This window comes from Hyaena hyaena, unplaced genomic scaffold (genome assembly GCF_003009895.1).
Source record: "Hyaena hyaena isolate Hyena2069 unplaced genomic scaffold, ASM300989v1 scaffold_23, whole genome shotgun sequence".
NCBI classification, from domain to species: Eukaryota; Metazoa; Chordata; class Mammalia; order Carnivora; family Hyaenidae; genus Hyaena; species Hyaena hyaena.
In genome coordinates, this window is record NW_024080655.1 from 2,950,605 (window position 1) to 2,968,798 (window position 18,194).

Here is an 18,194-nt window from a genome sequence, read left to right on the forward strand (position 1 = left end):
ACGTGTCGGCGGGAGGGGGTGCGGGTTGACGTGGAGCCGAGTGCGGGCGCACCAGCCTGCTCCGGGCCGGCCTCCTCCTCTGACGTCCTCGCAGCCTCCCTCCCCGCCTCTCCCCTCCCTCTCCGGCGGCGGGAGAGCAGCCGGCGCGCCCCGATCCCAGGAGCTGCCGGGCGGCGGCGGGCGGCTGGCCCGGCCGGGTAGGTGCGCAGCGGCGGCGGCGGGCCGAGCCCCGCGCGCGGAGCGGGCACCATGGTGCTGTCGGTGCCTGTGATCGCGCTGGGCGCCACGCTAGGCACGGCCACCAGCATCCTCGCGCTGTGCGGGGTCACCTGCCTGTGCCGGCACATGCATCCCAAGAAGGGGCTGCAGCGCGAGCGGGACCCGGATCCGGAGAAGGCGAACCCCGGCGTGCTCCGGTCCGCACAACAGGTGAGCGCGGGCGGCGCCTCGGGCCTCCCGGGGCGCGGCGGGATTTCGGCGGCCTTAGCCCGGGCGCGGGGGGGTGGGTGGGGGGGTGCGGCAGACGGGTTGAGGGGAGCGGTCGCCTTCTTTGCACCAAATTGGGGCTGGGAGGAGAGTTGAGCGGCTGGGAGGAGACCGGGAGAGGGGGTTGGAGGGTTAGAAGCATGCAGAATTGGGGGAAGAGAGCCGGGGGACCGGAGAGGGAAGGGAAGTGTGTGTGTGGGGGGGGTTGTCTGGTGTAGGAAAAGCACTGGCTTAGCCGAGGAGGGGGAAAGCCACGGGAAAACGAGAGGAGAGGTGGTTACTGTACCCGTGAGCTGGCGGGGGTGGGGGCGGCGGTGCGGGAGCAGCTGGGCAGGGGGTGCCTGGGGTCTGGGGAGAGGCCGGTGAATCTGGAGGCGCCTGAAGGGCCTTCGCCCCCTCCCTCGTGCCCTCCCCTAAGATCCCTCCGAAGATGTCCCTGGACGCAGGAGGGCTTTTATCCCATACGTTGGCTTGTACCCAGAGCCCCTTTGGGCAGGGAATGGGTGGTGTCCCCATTGTACAGTGTGGCCGAAGGAGTCTAGGATGAGGTTTGCAGAAGAGCCCCGGCCATAGGCTGTGCACTCCAGACAGCATTCCTCGAGGTGGGGAGCGTAAAATGCCCTCTGGGGACCCGGAGGAAGTCTATCTAGGGTGTTTGAGGAAGGCTGGCCCTGGGTGGGGGCTTGTCTTGATGACTTCCCAAGGCCCTCTAGATTCTTTCCAGAGCTCATAGGTCTGAGAGAGGCACACAAATGCTGTGATTCCACCTTCCTTCTTCCAATCAATTATTCAAAAGCTCTGAGACTCCGCGCTTGCTCAGGGGGGCCTGTGTCAGTCACCGGCTAGTGCGAGTGGAAGGAAATGGCTGCTGTCCTTGAGGCACTTCCAATCCGAGAAAAGTGACATTGACACTGGCAGGAATGGGAGCCAGCTGGGCACTGGGACATGGGTCCCAGAACCATCTGAGGTGGGAGTATGGGCTCTGCACCCGCTGGGGGTGGAGGGGGTGGGGGGAACCCTGCAGAAGTTGTAGCCGGCTGCCTCTCAACCTTTTCTCCCACCCAGCATTAAGGGAAGGCCATTCCGCCTGTCACAGAGGTGGCTCTCAGGCACTGTCCCCTCCCGTCCCCAAAGAGAAGCACTGGAGAAGGACTTGGTGTAAATGACCTCTGGGATCCCTCCCAATTCGGTTTTATTGATGCCCAGTAGCCCAGACAATGGCCAAGAATCTGTTAAAGACAACCCAGGCATGCATCTCCTTGGCTCACCCCCCCACCCCCACCCGCCCAACTTCTCAATGAGCGTGGCACAAGTCATAGCAAACCATTGCAGGCATATGTGCTCTGTCAGGCACCATTCTAAGTGCTTTATTCTTAATGCATTTAACAGCTCAATGGAGCACACATGTGATGATCCCTACTTAAAGATGAGGAAGCTAGGGCTCAGAGAGGGTAAGTGACTTGCCCAAGGCCACAGAGCTAGAGAAGTTTTAGGGCTGGGATGGATTCTAGCCAAGCTGGTCTGCTTCTGGAATCCTGGCTGTTGAGCCACTCCACTCCCTCGTGCACTTGACCTGGCAGGTGCCTACCTCTCCAAGCCAAGTTCGTGCCCCTTCTCCCAGTCATCTGAAATCTCACTCTCCCTGGATTTCTGATCCTTCTTAAAGACCCCCCAGGTCCTCATGGCCATTTTCCTCTGACTGTCCACACTCTTTCTGTTTAAATTTCACGTTCTCAGGAGGATTTTGTCTCCTGCCACATGCTTAACCGACTGGGCCACCCAAGCGCCCCTTCCTGCCACATGTAATAGAGTATCTCCCCCTCCCCCACCTCGTTACCTTCTTCCCTATTGTTCATTCCAATTCTTTCATAATACCTGTTGTAACTGGATGTGATCTTCCATATCCGCTTACTTGTGTGTTATTTATTCCCAGCACCTCCTCAGTGGCTGGAACCGACTAGGTGTCTAGTAAAAAACTGGACAAATAAAGGTATCGCCGTGTCCAGAGACTAGGGACTCTGGCTCGAGTCGTGGCTGCACATGCGCGTGCACACGCCCTGCCTTTGTAACCCTGTGCTGGCTCCGCAGGGGCACAGGAAGCATTTATTGGTACATGAGACCCCTTCCTCCGCATTCCCTCTGCTGGTTCCCTCCGTGACGGGGATTTGAGCAACCAGGGCCAAGCCCAAGGCCCGGATGTGGTACAGGAGAGATCTCACTGTGCTGGTCTGGCTGCCATTGTGATCAGACTCAGCCCCTGGCCCAGATGGACGAGAGAAAACACAACACAACTGACATTTCAAAATAAGTACAGGAGGTGGTGTGAGGGGTGGCAGGTGACAGCGGGGCGATTGAAGTGGCACACATTTGCAAGGGGGGGAGGAGTGGGGGAAGGCTCTCTGAAGGTGTCCTTTGAAAGGAGGGCACAGGGCAGGGGAACTGGGTCCCAGATGCCTGTACACTGAGAACCAGATGTCTGTCGGATGGAGAGGGACACCCCCCACCCCCCATGTCTCTGTAAGTCACCGGTTGTGGTTTCTGGAAAAGTGCCTTGGACAGTCGGGCCCCAAATGGTTGGATGAAGTTGAAGTTTGTAGTGTTTTTGAGAAGAACTTTCCCCTGGGGGCTCTTTTTAAAAAGTTATTTATTTATTTCATTATTTTTAATGTTTATTTACTTTTGAGAGAGAGAGAGAGAGACAGAATGTGAGTGGGTGATGGGCAGAGAGAGAGGGAGACGCAGAATCTGAAACAGGCTCCAGGCTCTGAGCTGTCAGCACAGAGCCCGATGCGGGGCTCGAACCCACGAACCATGAGATCATGACCTGAGCCCAAGTCAGACGCTTAACTGCCCCTCCCTGGGGGGGCTCTTAACCCAAGACCTCCCCGTGGGTTCTGTGGAGAGAATTTAAGAGGTTCCTGGTATTGGACAGGAAAAAAAAAGTACACCTTTATTTTCAGTAACTTCAGTGACTGGAACTTAGCATTTCCTGTGAGCAGGAATACCCACAACACGCCTCAGGAGTGTTAACAGCGTCTGTGACTTGGTCCCCAAGGGAATCACAGGTCGTTCCAAGGCAGCTGCCACTGTAGTATCATTTACGTTGATCACCGGTTCTAAATCATGGTACTTATTAAACCCCCTGCCGGGTCCTGTTAGGGAGTGCGTGGATGAAGAGGCGCACACACAGCCGTTTCACAAGGTGGTGTTATTAGATGGTCCTCGGCAGTCTGATGTCTTTCATCTGCACATGTCCTGAGGAAGCATGCACGGGGTTCCGGGGAACAAGAAAGGCCCCGAATCTCTACTGAGTTGCAGGAGAGCAAGTGTAGAAGCCCTCAGTCGCCACCTTTCATGCCTCCCCTGGCTTCCAGTCATAGTTGATCTGTGCGTTTCCAAACTACATGCTCTGGATCCTTCATCCTGCCTCCTGAGACAGCCCTGCCCCCTCCCCCTCCCCCGGGTGCAGTCCTTTCGGGTCCGTGGGGGATCCAGACGTTGTCTGCTCACGGTCTGGCGGGTGGGGGATCCAGACGTTGTCTGCTCACGGTCTGGCGGAGCTGCTTGGGACCTCCCTCACTGTTGTCAGCCGTTTTCGAAGCTTGGTGACTGCAGTGACCTGGCAGCTTGAATGAGGAGACAGAGCAGAGAACAGAACAAGGGTCTGTGTGTGTGTGTGTGTGTGCGTGTGTGTGTGCGTGTGTGTGTGCGTGTGTGTGTGTGTGCGTGTCTTCCCTTCACTACTGTTTCAGAATCTACTTAGTGAAAGGTGGCCAGGCCCCTGGGGTCCTTCCCCCTGAATTTCCTTCTCGCACTGGCTTTCACTCACCTTGCATCTGGGTGCCTTCAGAAGCCCTGCTTTGGGCCAACCTAAATAATAAAGAGTGAGCAGGGAGAAGTGCCTTTTCCCACAGCTCAGTGCCCCTGTTGCCTGCCACTTAGCAGGAGATGGGACCCTGTTTTCAGAAAGCTTTGGTTTTAGTGTCTGATTTTGCTCCCCAACCGTGTTTGCCCTGTTGCCTTCTTTAAAAGATTTTTTTTTTGAAAGAGAAAGAGACCAAACATGTGTGGGGGAGGGGCAGAGAGAGAGGGAGACACAGAATCCAAAGCAGGCTCTCGGTTCTGAGCTTTCAACACAGAACCTGAGCTGGGGCTCCAACCCGTGACCACAAGATCACGACCTGGGCTGAAGTCAGACGCTTAACTGACTGAGCCCCCCAGGCGCCCCCCTCCTTTTCTGATTTACGCACTTTTCTTTGTATGGCTACACTTCAGTAAAGCTGCAATTAAAATGTTTCGTGTTGTGAGACCATGTTTGTGAACATGAATTTGGGATCAAGTCACAAGTTTTATTACCAGGAGGACTTTCGGGCTGTACACAAGAGACGTGGCCCTCCTTTTCTGGTGGCCCATCACATGCTACCTCCCTGGCCCCATCTGCTTTCTCCTGCTACTCCTGCGGCCGCCTCCTTTGTGGGACTGGGGCCTCGAGACCCCCCGTTTGGCCATATCAGCCCTCCTGCCGCCATCGCCTCTTCTTTAGACCCCCGGGGCAACTTCCTCTCAGCTCACGTGTCTGAATTCATACTTATCAGGGTGTGGAGGGCTCAGAGCCCATATGCTGCATTCGTTAGCTAATAAGTTCATTCATTAAAAGTTCATGAGCACCTGCTAGGCTCTGGGATACAGCGATGAAGAGACGGGCGTGTGCTCTTCCTGATAAGTGAGAACACAGCCAAGGAGGCCGGCCAGCCATCGCCATGAAGCGAGTCACACTGCTTTCGTGATGGGGCAGGTGCAGGGGCTTGGGTAGCCCTTGGGGGGGGAACTCCCCCACCTTCGGCTCAAAGAGCTTTCTCCTGTTCTGGGCCCCTGCTCTGCCGAGGTCTCCCCTGGGCCTCAGTGGTCAGAAGAGGCCCCACGAGCTGCTAACCTCACTCCTGAAACGAGCGTGGCTCTGGGGGGTGCTGGAGGGCCTGACCTCCATGCATTCTTACCCTTTTAAAGGATTCATTTCTCAGCTGATCTCCTGTCTGGCAAACTCTCTGTTCGTATTATTAAACAGACAAAGTAAAAGGGAAGCATTTCCATAGAGTAATAAGCAATAGTGATAGTCTAACTAACATTTTGCGGTGTTTATTATATGTGTGCCAGGCCCTCTTTAATCATATGAATTTTGTCCTCAGAATCACCCTATGAAATATGCGTTAATTATTATTTCTATTTTACAGATGGGAGAAATAGAACACAGCGCACTGAAGTAACATTGGGTGGCAGGGTTGGGAATCAAATTTAGGAAGCCTGGCTTCTGAGCCCACACTTTTGACCGCAGGCTGGAGATTAGCAGAAAAAAAAGCTAGTCAAAATTACACCTGGGCCACTGTGTTTCCCCAGATAGGGCATAAAAGTGTCAAAAAAGCATTTTTGCAGGTCAGCTTCAGAAACCTTTCCCAAAGCTTTGGACGGCTTTGTCTCCTCTTATGCCCATCACACTCAGGCACTGGGTGCAGCCCAGGGCCCTCCAGAGAGATTTACACAGTAAACATGTTTGGGCTGGTTGCTTAGCAACATGGAAGACAGTATGAATTTTTCATCAAGAAATTAGCATAGATTATTTCAGAGATGAGCACCCACCCACAGGAGACACCAGGCCCTTCCAGATACGATGAGGACCCTAGGTGTCTGTCCCCAATCCCTTCCCAGGGGGCAGGTCCCAGACCCTCCCATCCCTCTCCCTTCCTCGTTTCTCCTCTGATAGAGCTAGTAGATAAATCAGGTGCCCGGCTCTTCTCTTCGCGTTAATTCCAGGAATAAAGATTGCTGTATCTTTAGAAATTTTCAGATCTTCAGATGCTGGTCCTGGTTACCATCGAATACCTGCGATGCACAAAGAGGAGTAGACAGGCCATCAGAACCCCATGGAAGAAACACCCAAATGAGAAATCAGGGGGGTGTAAGGCAAAGCCAGAAGGAAGGGGAGGGGCTGGTCAGATGAGGAAGCAGCAGACCCAGAAGACAAAGAGGGGGTGAGAGAAAGAGTAACCGGCCATCCCAGAGTGGGAGGCTGGCAGGAGAAATCAGAATCCCATAGATGATCCACACTATTTGATCTTCAGTCTCCCAGTGACCACTAACAGTCCGTCTCTCACTTCTGCCCCAGTGTTACTGCTTTCGCTGTGTCCATAGCTGATTTCTTGCATACAAACACTGGGAAACCTTGCTTTGAGACAAAGGAGAATAGCTTCCCAGGGATAGGCTTAAAGAGCTAAGGTTTTCTATAGGGACATGTCAGAGTCAACATACACTTGCATACAAAGGGCTCTTTATAGCTGGTCTGTCAAGAAATGAAGTGTTAGTAAATTTCTTTTTTTAAAGTTTATTTATTTATTTTGAGAGAGAGAAAAAGAGAGGGAAAAGGAGAGGGAAAGAATCCCAAGCAGGCTCTGCACTGTCAGCACAGACACTCATGCGGGGCTTGATGTCACAAACCGTGAGATCATGACCTGAGCTGAAATCAAGAGTTGGACGCTCAACTGACTGAGCCTCCCAGGTGCTCCAGTGTTTGTAGATTTCTAAAGCAAAACAGATGAAAAGGGTGGATACTTTCCTCCCTCTCACCTCCATCCTCCCTCAATTGTGTTTATTGAGCGCAGATTATGTGCCAGGTACCATGCTTGGAGGTGGGGATGCAGCAGTGGCCGCTCCCTCCTCAACAACACAGTTATCCATTCTCAGCCCTCAGGAAATTTGTGTTGTGATGGAGAAGAAAAGCACAGATAAATGAAGATGTGGTTATGGTAACTGACCCAAGGAGAAAGTTCTAGTGCTATGAGAGGGTGAGGTGGAACTGATCCAGTCAGGAAGGTCCAGGAAAGCTTTTCTGGAGAGACTAATGGCCAAGCTGAGAGCTGGATTTGAAGGGAAGTTAATCAGGGCAATGGGGAGGGGTGTGAGGGGCTCCAGACAGAAGAATGAAGCCGTGCAAAGGTCCTGTGATATTAACCTTACTTAGGAGGTTAGTACTTAGGAAGATCTAGGGAAAGGTCAGTGTCCCTGGGGCAAGCAGGGAACCATAGACCCTGGACAGTTTCACTCTTTCATTTATTCATTCGTGTATCAAACGTCGATCAATGCCTATGTGTGGGGAGCTGGTGACCCAAAAGTTACAGTTGTTCTCAAAGCTTTTGTAAAAACGGAGGTGAAATTCACGAGCTAGTTTAAAGAGTACAAATCACACCGTCACATCTTTCTCACCTGCATCCAGCTCTAAAGCATCTTCATCACCCCTGAAGAAAACTCCGGACCCATTAAGCAGACATTTCTCGCTCTCCTCCAGTCCCTGGCAATCACCAGACTGCTTTCTGTCTTCATGGATTCACCTGTTTTGGGCATTTGACATACTTGGAATTATTAAACCATGTGCCCTTTCGTGTCTGGCTTTTTTCACTTCGTATAATGTGCTCAAGGTTCATGCATGTCGTGGTCTGTATCCCAACTTTATCTTTGTGGCTGATTGATTTTCCACCATCTGCAAATGCCTCATTTGGTTTATCCATTCATCAGCTGAGGGACACCTGGGTCGAGTCTACCTTACGGCTCTATGAACAGCACCCCGGCGCACATTCCTGCACAGAACCTGTTTCCGGTTCTCCCAAGTATATACCTGGGAGTGGAACTCCTAGATCAGTTGCTAGTTCCACGTTTACCTTTTTGAGGAAACGCCAGCCTGTCTCTACGGCAGCCGCACTATTTACATTCCCACCAGAGATGTGTGAGACCTGATTTCTTCACATCCTTGCCAGCACTTGCTGTTTTCCTTTTCTTCGTTTTTTGTTACAGCCGTCCTAGTGGGTGGGAAGTGGTGTTTTATTGCGGTGTTTTCTAGGCTTTTCATTTTTTAAAAATACAAGCTCTCGATTTTAAAATACTCATCAGTATCTGGCAAGTTTTTAGCGAACATTTCCTCTCTCTATGGAACGGCCATTACAATAGAGCCACAGGGCACACCTATAAAAAAAACATTGCGTTGCTCGTGAGTCTTAAAATACGAGTGCCGAGTGTGCAGCCCTGGCTCCCTTGTTGTACTAGCCTGTTTGCACCTGCTGCCTCACCCTCTAAATACATTGCCTGTTATCGCTGTCACGTTCCCCACCCTATCCCCCCAGAACTTTTAGCCCTTCGTGGGTCCCAGTCTGCTTCACTCATGTACCTGGGCGGGGGGTCCTATTGAGGTGGTATTTACTATCTTTCAGTGCCATTTCCTGATGTATTGATGTTATCGGGCCAGTGCAATTCCAGGAGCTGGGGCCTTGGTCCACCGTGGAGTTAGTTTGCTACACACACACACACACACACACACACACACACACACGCAAACCTTCCCACCGAAGAGTTCCCTATGTGCTAATTAAGTGAAGGGTTTTTTAATTGATTTATATTATAGAAAATTCCTGAGAGATTTTTGTACATGGTGTTTAAGAGTGTTAACGGTGATATTTGGGGAGGTTGATTGAGGTTTCTGGGTGGATTTGGAACGCATTATAACTTTTCTCATTTAACAGAAGACGAGTGACTGCTCACTGAAAATTGCTAGCCAGCATGTTTTCATGAACAAATTAGAGTCAAAGAGTTAGGAGGTGCATACACGAATATGACTACGAATAAATAAAAGGGGAAGAGTGTCCTATGGGAATTTTGTGAAATTGAGTCTTCCTCCATCTGGCGGAGACGTCAGGGTAATTTGATGTATTTCGTGGGTGCCCCACTCCCTGCCCTCCATTCATTAAGTCCAAGACGGACGGATTCTTTGTAGAGAAATTGAGCAGGGCTGGCAGATGGCCAGAGAGGTGAGGGGAAATGCTGAATGGCTGCCTGAGTCAGAGGATGGATGGATGGATGGATGGTCAGTCTCCATTCTCTTGGCTAATATCGGAGACAGTTTAAAAACCTTCAGCTGCGAGGCCACTGGGCTAATGCTCACGGAGACTATGTTCTACTTGAAAAGCACATCATAGGCCACGGTTTTGGACTTGCTGCCAAAAAGGCATGAGGAGAGGGGTGTAGCTTACTGAGGCAGGATAGTGAAGACTTTGCTTTTCAAACAGAGTGAAGAATGCCGTTTTGGAGAGCACAGAATCTGAAGATGAAGGTAAGGTTGCAGGGAAGCAGTGTGGCTGGGCAGGTAGAAGACATCAAGGCAACAGCTCTAAGTGTGGAGTGATTTCTGTTGGCTCTTTGCTCATTCCGTGCGTTCGGGCCCTCCTCCCTTCCCAGAGCACCCCCTGCCCCCCCATCCCCGGCATCTTGAGATGCATTTCCGTTTCCCGCTCTGTCGCTTCACTTAGAAGAAAAGGCAAGGAGTCCATCTGAGAGACACAGAGAAGGCAGTGTGACACATCAAGGCACGCAACTCCACAGCAAAACCACAATGTGGTCTGGAGAGCTTTGGGGCACTGTCCCTCCAAGCGCGCCATCTGATGAGCCCAACTTTTACCCTGCAAGTGAAGGGACCCTTCAAGTAGCACCATGACCACCGCCCTTTGCGCTACAGCCTCGTTGCAAAACACGCAGAAACAGCACAGAAAGGAATGAACGTCAGCGGAACCCCTACATGGTGGACGTGCATTTGCTCCTGGATGCGCAGCAGAATTAGCGGGGTTCATAACCATCTAGTGTTTTGAGATTGCTTGAAAGAGGAAATTGCTTCTTCGGATGAAAACGTTCATTTTATGACCAAGCTGCTGAGATAGAATCGGAAGCAGATTAGGCGCAGACCCCAAAGCTGAATTTGAATTCCTCCTCCTCCACCATTTTCCGGCTAAATGACCTTGACCGTTCTGAGTCCTGCTTTCCTCATCAACAGGCAGGGATGGTGACAAGGTTCTCGAAGGTAATATTCAAGACCGAACGCTCCTCCTCCTCCTCCTCCACCATTTTCCGGCTAAATGACCTTGACCGTTCTGAGTCCTGCTTTCCTCATCAACAGGCAGGGATGGTGACAAGGTTCTCGAAGGTAATATTCAAGACCGAACGAGATGACTTTTGAATTTTTTAAATGTTTTTTATTTATTTCTGAGAGAGAGAGACAGCATGAGCAGGGGAGGGTCAGAGAGAGAGGGAGACACAGAATCTGAAATAGGCTCCAGGCTCTGAGCTAGCTGTCAGCACAGAGCCCGACGTGGGGCTCAAACCCACGAACGGTGAGATCATGACCTAAGCCGAAGTCGGACGCTTAACCGACTGAGCCACCCAGGCGCCCCTGATGAATTTTGAAAGCACCAGGCAGACTCAGCACCTGGAGCTACTCAGAGTATATTTTAAGTATCTCTCCATCAGTTTTTTTGTTTTTTGTTTTTTATTTATCTTTTACGAAAGCAGTGACTTTCTTTGTAGGAAAGAGAGTTCGTTAAAAATATTCCAAATGTGAGAAAGGAAAAGGCTCCTGTGAGGAAAGGAAGGAAAGCAGGAACATTCCACTTCTAGGACAGTCATTCATTCTAAAAATACTTCTTGATCACCCACTATATATACAGCACTGAGCACCGGGGACACTGCAGGAACCAGACAGACCACGCCCTTGACCTTCAGCTCAGATTCCAGCAGTAGAGATGTTCATCCCACAGTTATCTACAGCTGTGGTAGGTGCGCTCAGGGAGGTAGAGGCCCTCCCCGGAAGTGATGGCTGATTACTGCTCTGATGTCAACATTTTTGGAGACCTCCTTTCAGTAAGAAAAATTCTGAGAGTATATAGTATACGTGTCTATTTAATTCTTTATAAGCATATATATACTTAAACATGTATTACTTTACTAATATATATATATTATATATAATATACTTTACTAATATAATGTATTGTGTGCATAATAAAACATGCACAAAATGGACCTTTTAAAATGATGAAATAAAAATAAAGTAGGGAATGAAATTCTGTTATTTTCATCCCATGTCCCAAACGAACTGTCTTGCATACCCCTCTGATAGTTAGTGGTATTTACTAGGTGAAGGTGTTGGGGATGACATTTGAAGTCTTCTAGGCATGGGGCATGTGCAAAGGCCCTGTGGAAAGAAGAAATACCACTCAGGAGGGACTGGATGAACTTTGAAGTGGATAGAGTACAAAGGTCACAGGAGGGAGTAAAGTGAAGGAGGCAGTCAGACTAGGGCAGGGCTACCCAGGGTCTTCCGGGGCCACTGGAAATGTTTGGATATTTAGCCCAAGAGCAATGGAAGCTACTGAAAGGTCTTCAGTGAGGTGTCACATGGCCATCGTAGGGCTGTGAAACCCTCCTTCCAGATGGGAAAGAGTGGGAAGAGAGACCATGGGAAGCCCTGGAGAAGAGCGACCACGACCACAGTTTGGGCCAGTCTGATGGTGGCAGTATTTTGACAAGATGTTTAGGAAATAGATTGATGGGCACCTGGGTGGCTCAGTCGGTTAAGTGTCTGACTTCGGCTCAAGTCATGATCTCACGGTTCGTGGGTTCTAGCCCCTTGTCGGGCTCTGTGCTGACAGCTAGCTCAGAGCCTGGAGGCTGCTTCAGATTTTGTGTCTCCCTCTCTCTCTGACCCTCCCCTGCTCGTGCTGTCTCTCTCTCAAAAATAAATAAAACAGTTTTAAAAAATTAAAAAAAAAAAAAAGGAAATAGATTGACGGGCTTTGCCAATGGGTTGGGTGTGGGTTTCAGGAAGAAGGAAGAGTTAGGGGTGACACCCAAGGTTTTCACTTACCTAGCTGGATGGTGCTAGCAATTAGCGAGACAGGGAACCCTCAACAAAAATGAGGTCATGGATTTGAATTCATGAGGTCACTTTTGCGCGGGGAGAGCACGAGGAATCTTTGCACTCTCTGCATGGAGATGTCAGTCGTGCCAGTGATTTGGCAGGTCTGGAGCCCACAGTATGGCTGTGACGTATATTGGGGAGCAGAAGATGTACATGGGGGGGTCGTCTGTAGGAAGCGGTGGTCACAGCCAGGAGCGTGGCTGAGACCACCCAGGAAGAGAGCAGAATTAGAGGGAAAAGCGCCTGGACACTCTATGAGCCAGAGGAGTGGCCAGAGGGGAAGGAGGAGAACGTGGAGAAGGGAATGTCAAAGATGAGGAATAACAGGAGAAAAAGCCTTTTAAGAGGAAGGGAATCATGAACTGAGAACCTGCCGTGGAAAAGCCAAGTAAGATAAGACTGAAAAAATCCATAGGAATTAGAGGGTGAAGGTCATCAATGACCTTGGAGACTAACAGCGGCCTTCAGTGGGCTGACGGGGCCCTTTGGGAGTGGCTTGCTACATGGATGGAAAGTGAGGAAATGAGCACAGGCAATTCTTTTAAGACGTGTGGCTGAGAGGGTGGGGACAGTAGCCAATCAGGGGACAAGGAGTCATTGCAATGCTGAGCGCATATAAAAGCAGGTGGCGAGGGGCCAGTTGAAAGAGAAAGGTGAACGTTCAAGAGAAAGGAAGAGAGAGATGGAAAATACCTGGGGTCAGGCTCCCACAAATGCCATGGGGACGGGTGCAAAGCTTGGATGGACGGACTGGACTTGGAGGGGGAGAAAGGGGTTGCACCTCCCGCGGTAACAGGACCAGGTGGCCACAGCATTTGTCCAGCCAGGGTTGGCCTGAAGGGGTCTCCATTCTCTTGGCTTCCTTTTTTGTCTGTGGAAAAAGCCTGAGGCAAGAGACAGGTTCCAAAATGTGGGCTCGGGGGAGGAGTTGGGGAAACCGTGGAATTGCCAGGCAGGGCTGGGAGCCAGTTTGAGGTTGCCGACCATGAATGTTTCATGGATCCAGTCCAGGGCAGGCATTGCGCTGTCGCGCGTTCATCAATGTTGGGGTTTTACCACATGGCATCAGGGAAGGACGGGAAGGCAAGGGGGGTCTTGAGACTAAGGGGTGCTGTGGAAATGATGGACCATGGAATCAAGTTGGGAAGCTTGCAGAGTGAGGGCCATGTGCCCAACAGAGTCGAAGGTGCCAGACTGATTCTTAGTTCCCTCACAAGGCCAGTAGGGTGCGGGGTGAGGACACAGTGGTAGAGTGAATAAATGATGGACTTAATCGTCGTTAAGAAGACCAGATGAGCCAACTGCTAGTGAAGTCAGCAGTTGTCTGCCCTGTAGTGTTTCTGGAATTCTTCGTTTTAGGGAAACGTGGGGCTCTAAGCAGGGCGTGCATTGAATCCATTACCTCCAAAGGCCATAGGAGGACCAGGCAGGGCCTGGCGGGATTGAGGCCGCTGCTGTGTTTGCAGTTCCCTGGGCCACTGCCTGAGATCCAGGCAATGGACACGGCTGCACAGGCTGTCCCCAGCGGAGTCACATCCCGGCCCCCACCTCCTCGGGAGCAGAGGAGAAGGCTGACTCTGACCGCAGCCACACTGGATACCAAGCTCCTCTGACTCCTCCACGCGGCCTTCGGGGGGCTGAGCTAATGGCTACAGTACATGAACTGACTACTGGATTAATAAGTAGTATTAATAATTAAGTTGTCATCGAAACGACTCTAGTAAAGTGATTTAACGTTCCGTACTAGTCGAGGCGTGGGGGACAGGAAGGGCCGGGCTCCCAGATTCAGTCTGCGCCCTGCCTGCTGGGTGGTGGCAGGCTAGTGACCTCACCTGTCCGCGTCTCACTGTGGCCGTCTATTAACTGTGTGATTGTCACTGCATCGTGGGGATTAAATCACGTAATCCAGCTCGACAGTGCCCAGAACTGAAGCGCCAGGCTGGACATCATCCCTTTGCTTCCAGTCCACTCTCCGCATCCCTCTCCCCTCCCTGCCACGCCCGCCCAAACCCGTCCCCATTTCCCAGCCTCCCCCTGCCCATGCCCCGCTTCCGCTGGCTCCGGGAGATTCCACATCTCGCGTTGTTTTCCTTAATCTCCCACACTCTCCTCAGTGACCTACTTTGTGCCTTCTGTTCTTGCCCAAACCCTTACTGATAGGGCACTCAATAAACGTTAGCTGCTGTTTCCAACCTGATAATTATAACAAAGGTAGGGTCTGCGCAGCAGAGGGAGGGTGTACGCATTGGCAAAGGTCAGGGCCAGCAATGATAAACCCCAGTTTGCACAAGGCTTGATGTTCAGAAACTGGTTTTAGCCCCTCGCAGGGTTTCCCTTTGGTCCAGCCTCCAGCAAGGTGGTCTGCACATCTTACAGCTTCTGATACGTGCTTGTACCAGACACACTGGTGGGTAGGAAAGTTCGGCGGTCTTTCTCATTTCAAAAAGCTTGAAATGAGCTGAGGAAATCTGTTTGACGTTTACAGTAACTTGGAGCCAAATATTCTGATATTACTGACCTTCCACGATCCAATCGCCTTTTTGTGGCAGGTGGTAGAGTGCCGGAAGGTGGCCCACGTGGTGCAGGAGGGAGATCTGATAGGTCAGCACCCCATTTAACAGTTAACGGCTGCGCCTACGGCTGATACTCACCAGCTCCGAGGCTGCTGAAATGCCTGCTGGGAGTGCAATGTGAGAAGCCACCCTTTGGTCCTGTCCCTTGCTGTCTCTCACAAAAGTCACACAGGAGAATCAGTTGCCTAAACATTTCCATGGCCGTGGACATTCAGTGACCCTCAGAGACGAGGCTTTTTTAAGGAGGGAGACGCGAGAGGCAAGTGATGGAGGTGCCGCTCCCTTACCGCAGCCCTCAGATGCATGCTGCTTTCATTTTTCATTTTCATACCGTGGCCCGGCCCCTCACTTCCCCTCAGCTGGCTCTGGGCTGGCCTTCTCGCCTCCAGTCCCTCCTGCATGCACCTGCTACTCTGATTTCCTGAACATAATGCTCATGTCTGTCATTCTGTTCATGAGCTACCCGAGTCTCTCCACTGTTTTTAAACTAGAATTCAGAATCTCTGGCTGGCTATTCGAGATCCTTCATGACCTGGCCTCACCATCCCTTTGCAAAGCCATTTCTCCAATCCCAGTGTTTCTCTGTGGCTGATTTGCCAAATGCCTGGATTTGATTTAATCCCCACAATTCAGTGACAGTGACACAGGGGTCCCCACGCCTCGAGTGTGCACCCTGTGTGCCCACACTGCTCCATTCTCTCCATCTGAGTTCCCCCTGCCCCTCCTATCCGTAGATATCCTTGAATGTTGGGCTGAAGCACCTCCTTCAGGAAGCCTTCTCTGACCTCACTGATGGTAAGGACGTCTTCCATAGCCGGTTATAGCACCTAGTCTAGACATATGGCCCTTAAGATTGCCTTCTATACTTACTTCTCTTTTTATAGCTGTGCATCAGGGAAAGCATGTAACTTCCACCTTGTATACCAATTTCTACTAATTTGTAGTGGCTTCTCAGAGCCCTGAGCAGAACAGGCTGCAGCAGAGCAGAGCAGGAAATAATGCTTTAACTGATTAGTCATGTCTGGCGTGGGGACACGAGAGTTCTAGCAAAAACGTATGCATATTCCCCATTTATGGAACGCCTCAGCTCCACCATGGCATGATAAGCTTCCTGAGGGCAGGGACTTATTCGTGCATCTTCCATGGTTTTAAGGATAAGTAAATATGTAGTTTGTGGGCAACAAGTATGTGCTGATTTCTGTTTTATTGGATAGAAATGGGAGGACTTGGGCTAAAAAGCAAAATATAAGGAGAATCTAATAAGACAGTCACTGTCCTGTGTTGAAGCCACACTTTACAACGTGGCTATCATTTAAACCACCAGCTTAGAAAATGATGTGCTTTCCAAGTGCCCGCGCAGATGTAGATGGCGGTCTTCAATTAGGGGCTCTCTGCATTTTTACGCCACACTGTAGCACTTTCGATGGGTGATATTCACATGCTCAGGGGCTTTACAGAATTTACCTCCTTTCTCTCCCACTAAGAAAAGCTTATCAGAATGCAGATGTGTGAAGGAGGTATTATTATCAGAATAACCTTGAATGTGCTCGAACTGATTTTTTAAATGGATTAAGAAGACAGGTATCAAATTTCAGTACCTTGGCTTTTGCTTGTAATAGATTGGTTTAAGGACAAGGTTAAAAACGGTTGCTTTTGTCCATAGTTTCATCGATTACCAAGCACTACAGAATCAAAAAAATCCTGTAGCTGTTCTGAAAGAAGATCTTGAATTCGGTGTCAAGGAAACTGGCATATAACCAGATTTCTCAGCCTTTAACAATTATTTAAAATGCTTATTTATTTTTGAGGGAGAGAGACAGAGAGAAGGAGAGACAGAACGAGCAGGGGAGGGGCAGAGAGAGAAGGACATACAGAATGTGAAACAGGCTCCAGGCTCTGAGCTGTCAGCACAGAGCTCGACACGGGGCTCGAACTCACAAACTGTTGAGATCATGACCTGAGCCGAAGTCGGCCGCGTAAGGACCCAGGAAACCCATACGGTGAGTGGGGAGCAGGTGGAAATTCTGAAAGATACAGGCTGGCTGAGATTGTGCTCTGAGGCAAACCCATTGCCAACAGCCCTGCTATGGCGGCAGCAGAGGAAGGATAGGCTGGGGTGGTTGGGGTGGCAAGACTGAGTTTGAGCCCCAGACCAGAGGGCTTTTCTCTGACCTTCAAGACATCCTGGCTTTGAAATAACACTTATGCTGGATGTTGATGAGGTTACAATACCGTCTTGCCGTTGTCTTGACTCCTGTCACAAATGAAACGCATTTTCTGCACAAAGAATGTCAAGCCCAGATTCAAAACTGAGAGCAGTAACAAAGCTGATGCCCAATCATCCAGACAGTTCATTAAACAAAACCCCAGACAACTGAATGGGGAGGGGGGTGGGGTTATTATCGGTCTGATGATACGGCGTCTGCCAGCAAATCAAAAGTACCTAGTTGGGTATTTCCATTTCCACCTGTTCATGCGTGGTATCCAGAGACAGCCCCCAGGGCCCATGTCGTGTAGTGTTGTGGTCTCAGCTCTGGCTTTGGGTGAACTTGGCTTCCAATTCCAGAGCAGTAATATATTAGCTATAGACTCTTGGAGTAGTTTCAAATGCTCTGAGCCCCAGTTTCCTCCTTTGTAAAGGATTGGGCTGTTTTTATTTTTTAAAATTAGGGTGTTTCGGAATAGAGAAGATATTGGGCACTTACCTATAGGGTTGGGTGAGGATCAAATACGGTGAAGTCTGTGGTGCTTTGAGAAGGATCTGGTACGCAGACAGTGGTCAGGAGGTGGCAGCCATATTGCCCTTTCCGGCATCATGATGTGACTAATGAAGTCAAGGCAGGGACCACCTCCAAGAAGTACAGCCCTAGGCAGCATCCTGCCACGTTGCGGCTTCCAGTCCCACCCATTGCTTTTGTTGTTTGAATTCTGTTTACCCTGGAAATGTTGAGAGAATGGCAATAGCAAGTGTCCCTCCTCTCCTCACAGGGTTTTAAGCTTTTGCTCTACCTGCTGATCTCTGAACACACTCAGACTTTGAAGCCACAGCCTTGGTCCGGAAGGCCCTTCTCCTATCTCTCCACCATCAGACGGCTGTCCTGACTTCCGGGAGTGCCCATCTCAAAGTCAGAGCCTCTGAATCTTCCTGAGAATCTCCCTTTGATGCACACAATCCACCCTGAGATCCCGCTAGGCACTTTGATGGGCTTTCACATACTGTCTCACACTGCCAGCCTCCATCACAGCATTAATTACTATATGAATCCCCCTCCTTCCCACTCCTCCCCACTCCACACACACACACACAGTGTGTGAGGGCAGGGACTAGTGTTTGTGTGAGCTCCACTACA

The 18,194-nt window shown here is 50.6% G+C and overlaps 1 protein-coding gene across 1 annotated transcript in view; it reads left to right on the top strand.

Moving 5' to 3' along the window:
• The first annotated feature begins 249 nt into the window (after positions 1-249).
• SYT13 (synaptotagmin 13) overlaps positions 250-18,194 on the top strand; it is a 39,980-nt gene continuing 22,035 nt past the window's right edge. Inside the window, exon 1 of the mRNA XM_039226831.1 lies at positions 250-429. Coding sequence (XP_039082762.1) covers positions 250-429 — 180 coding nt within the window. The remainder of the gene's footprint in view (positions 430-18,194) is intronic.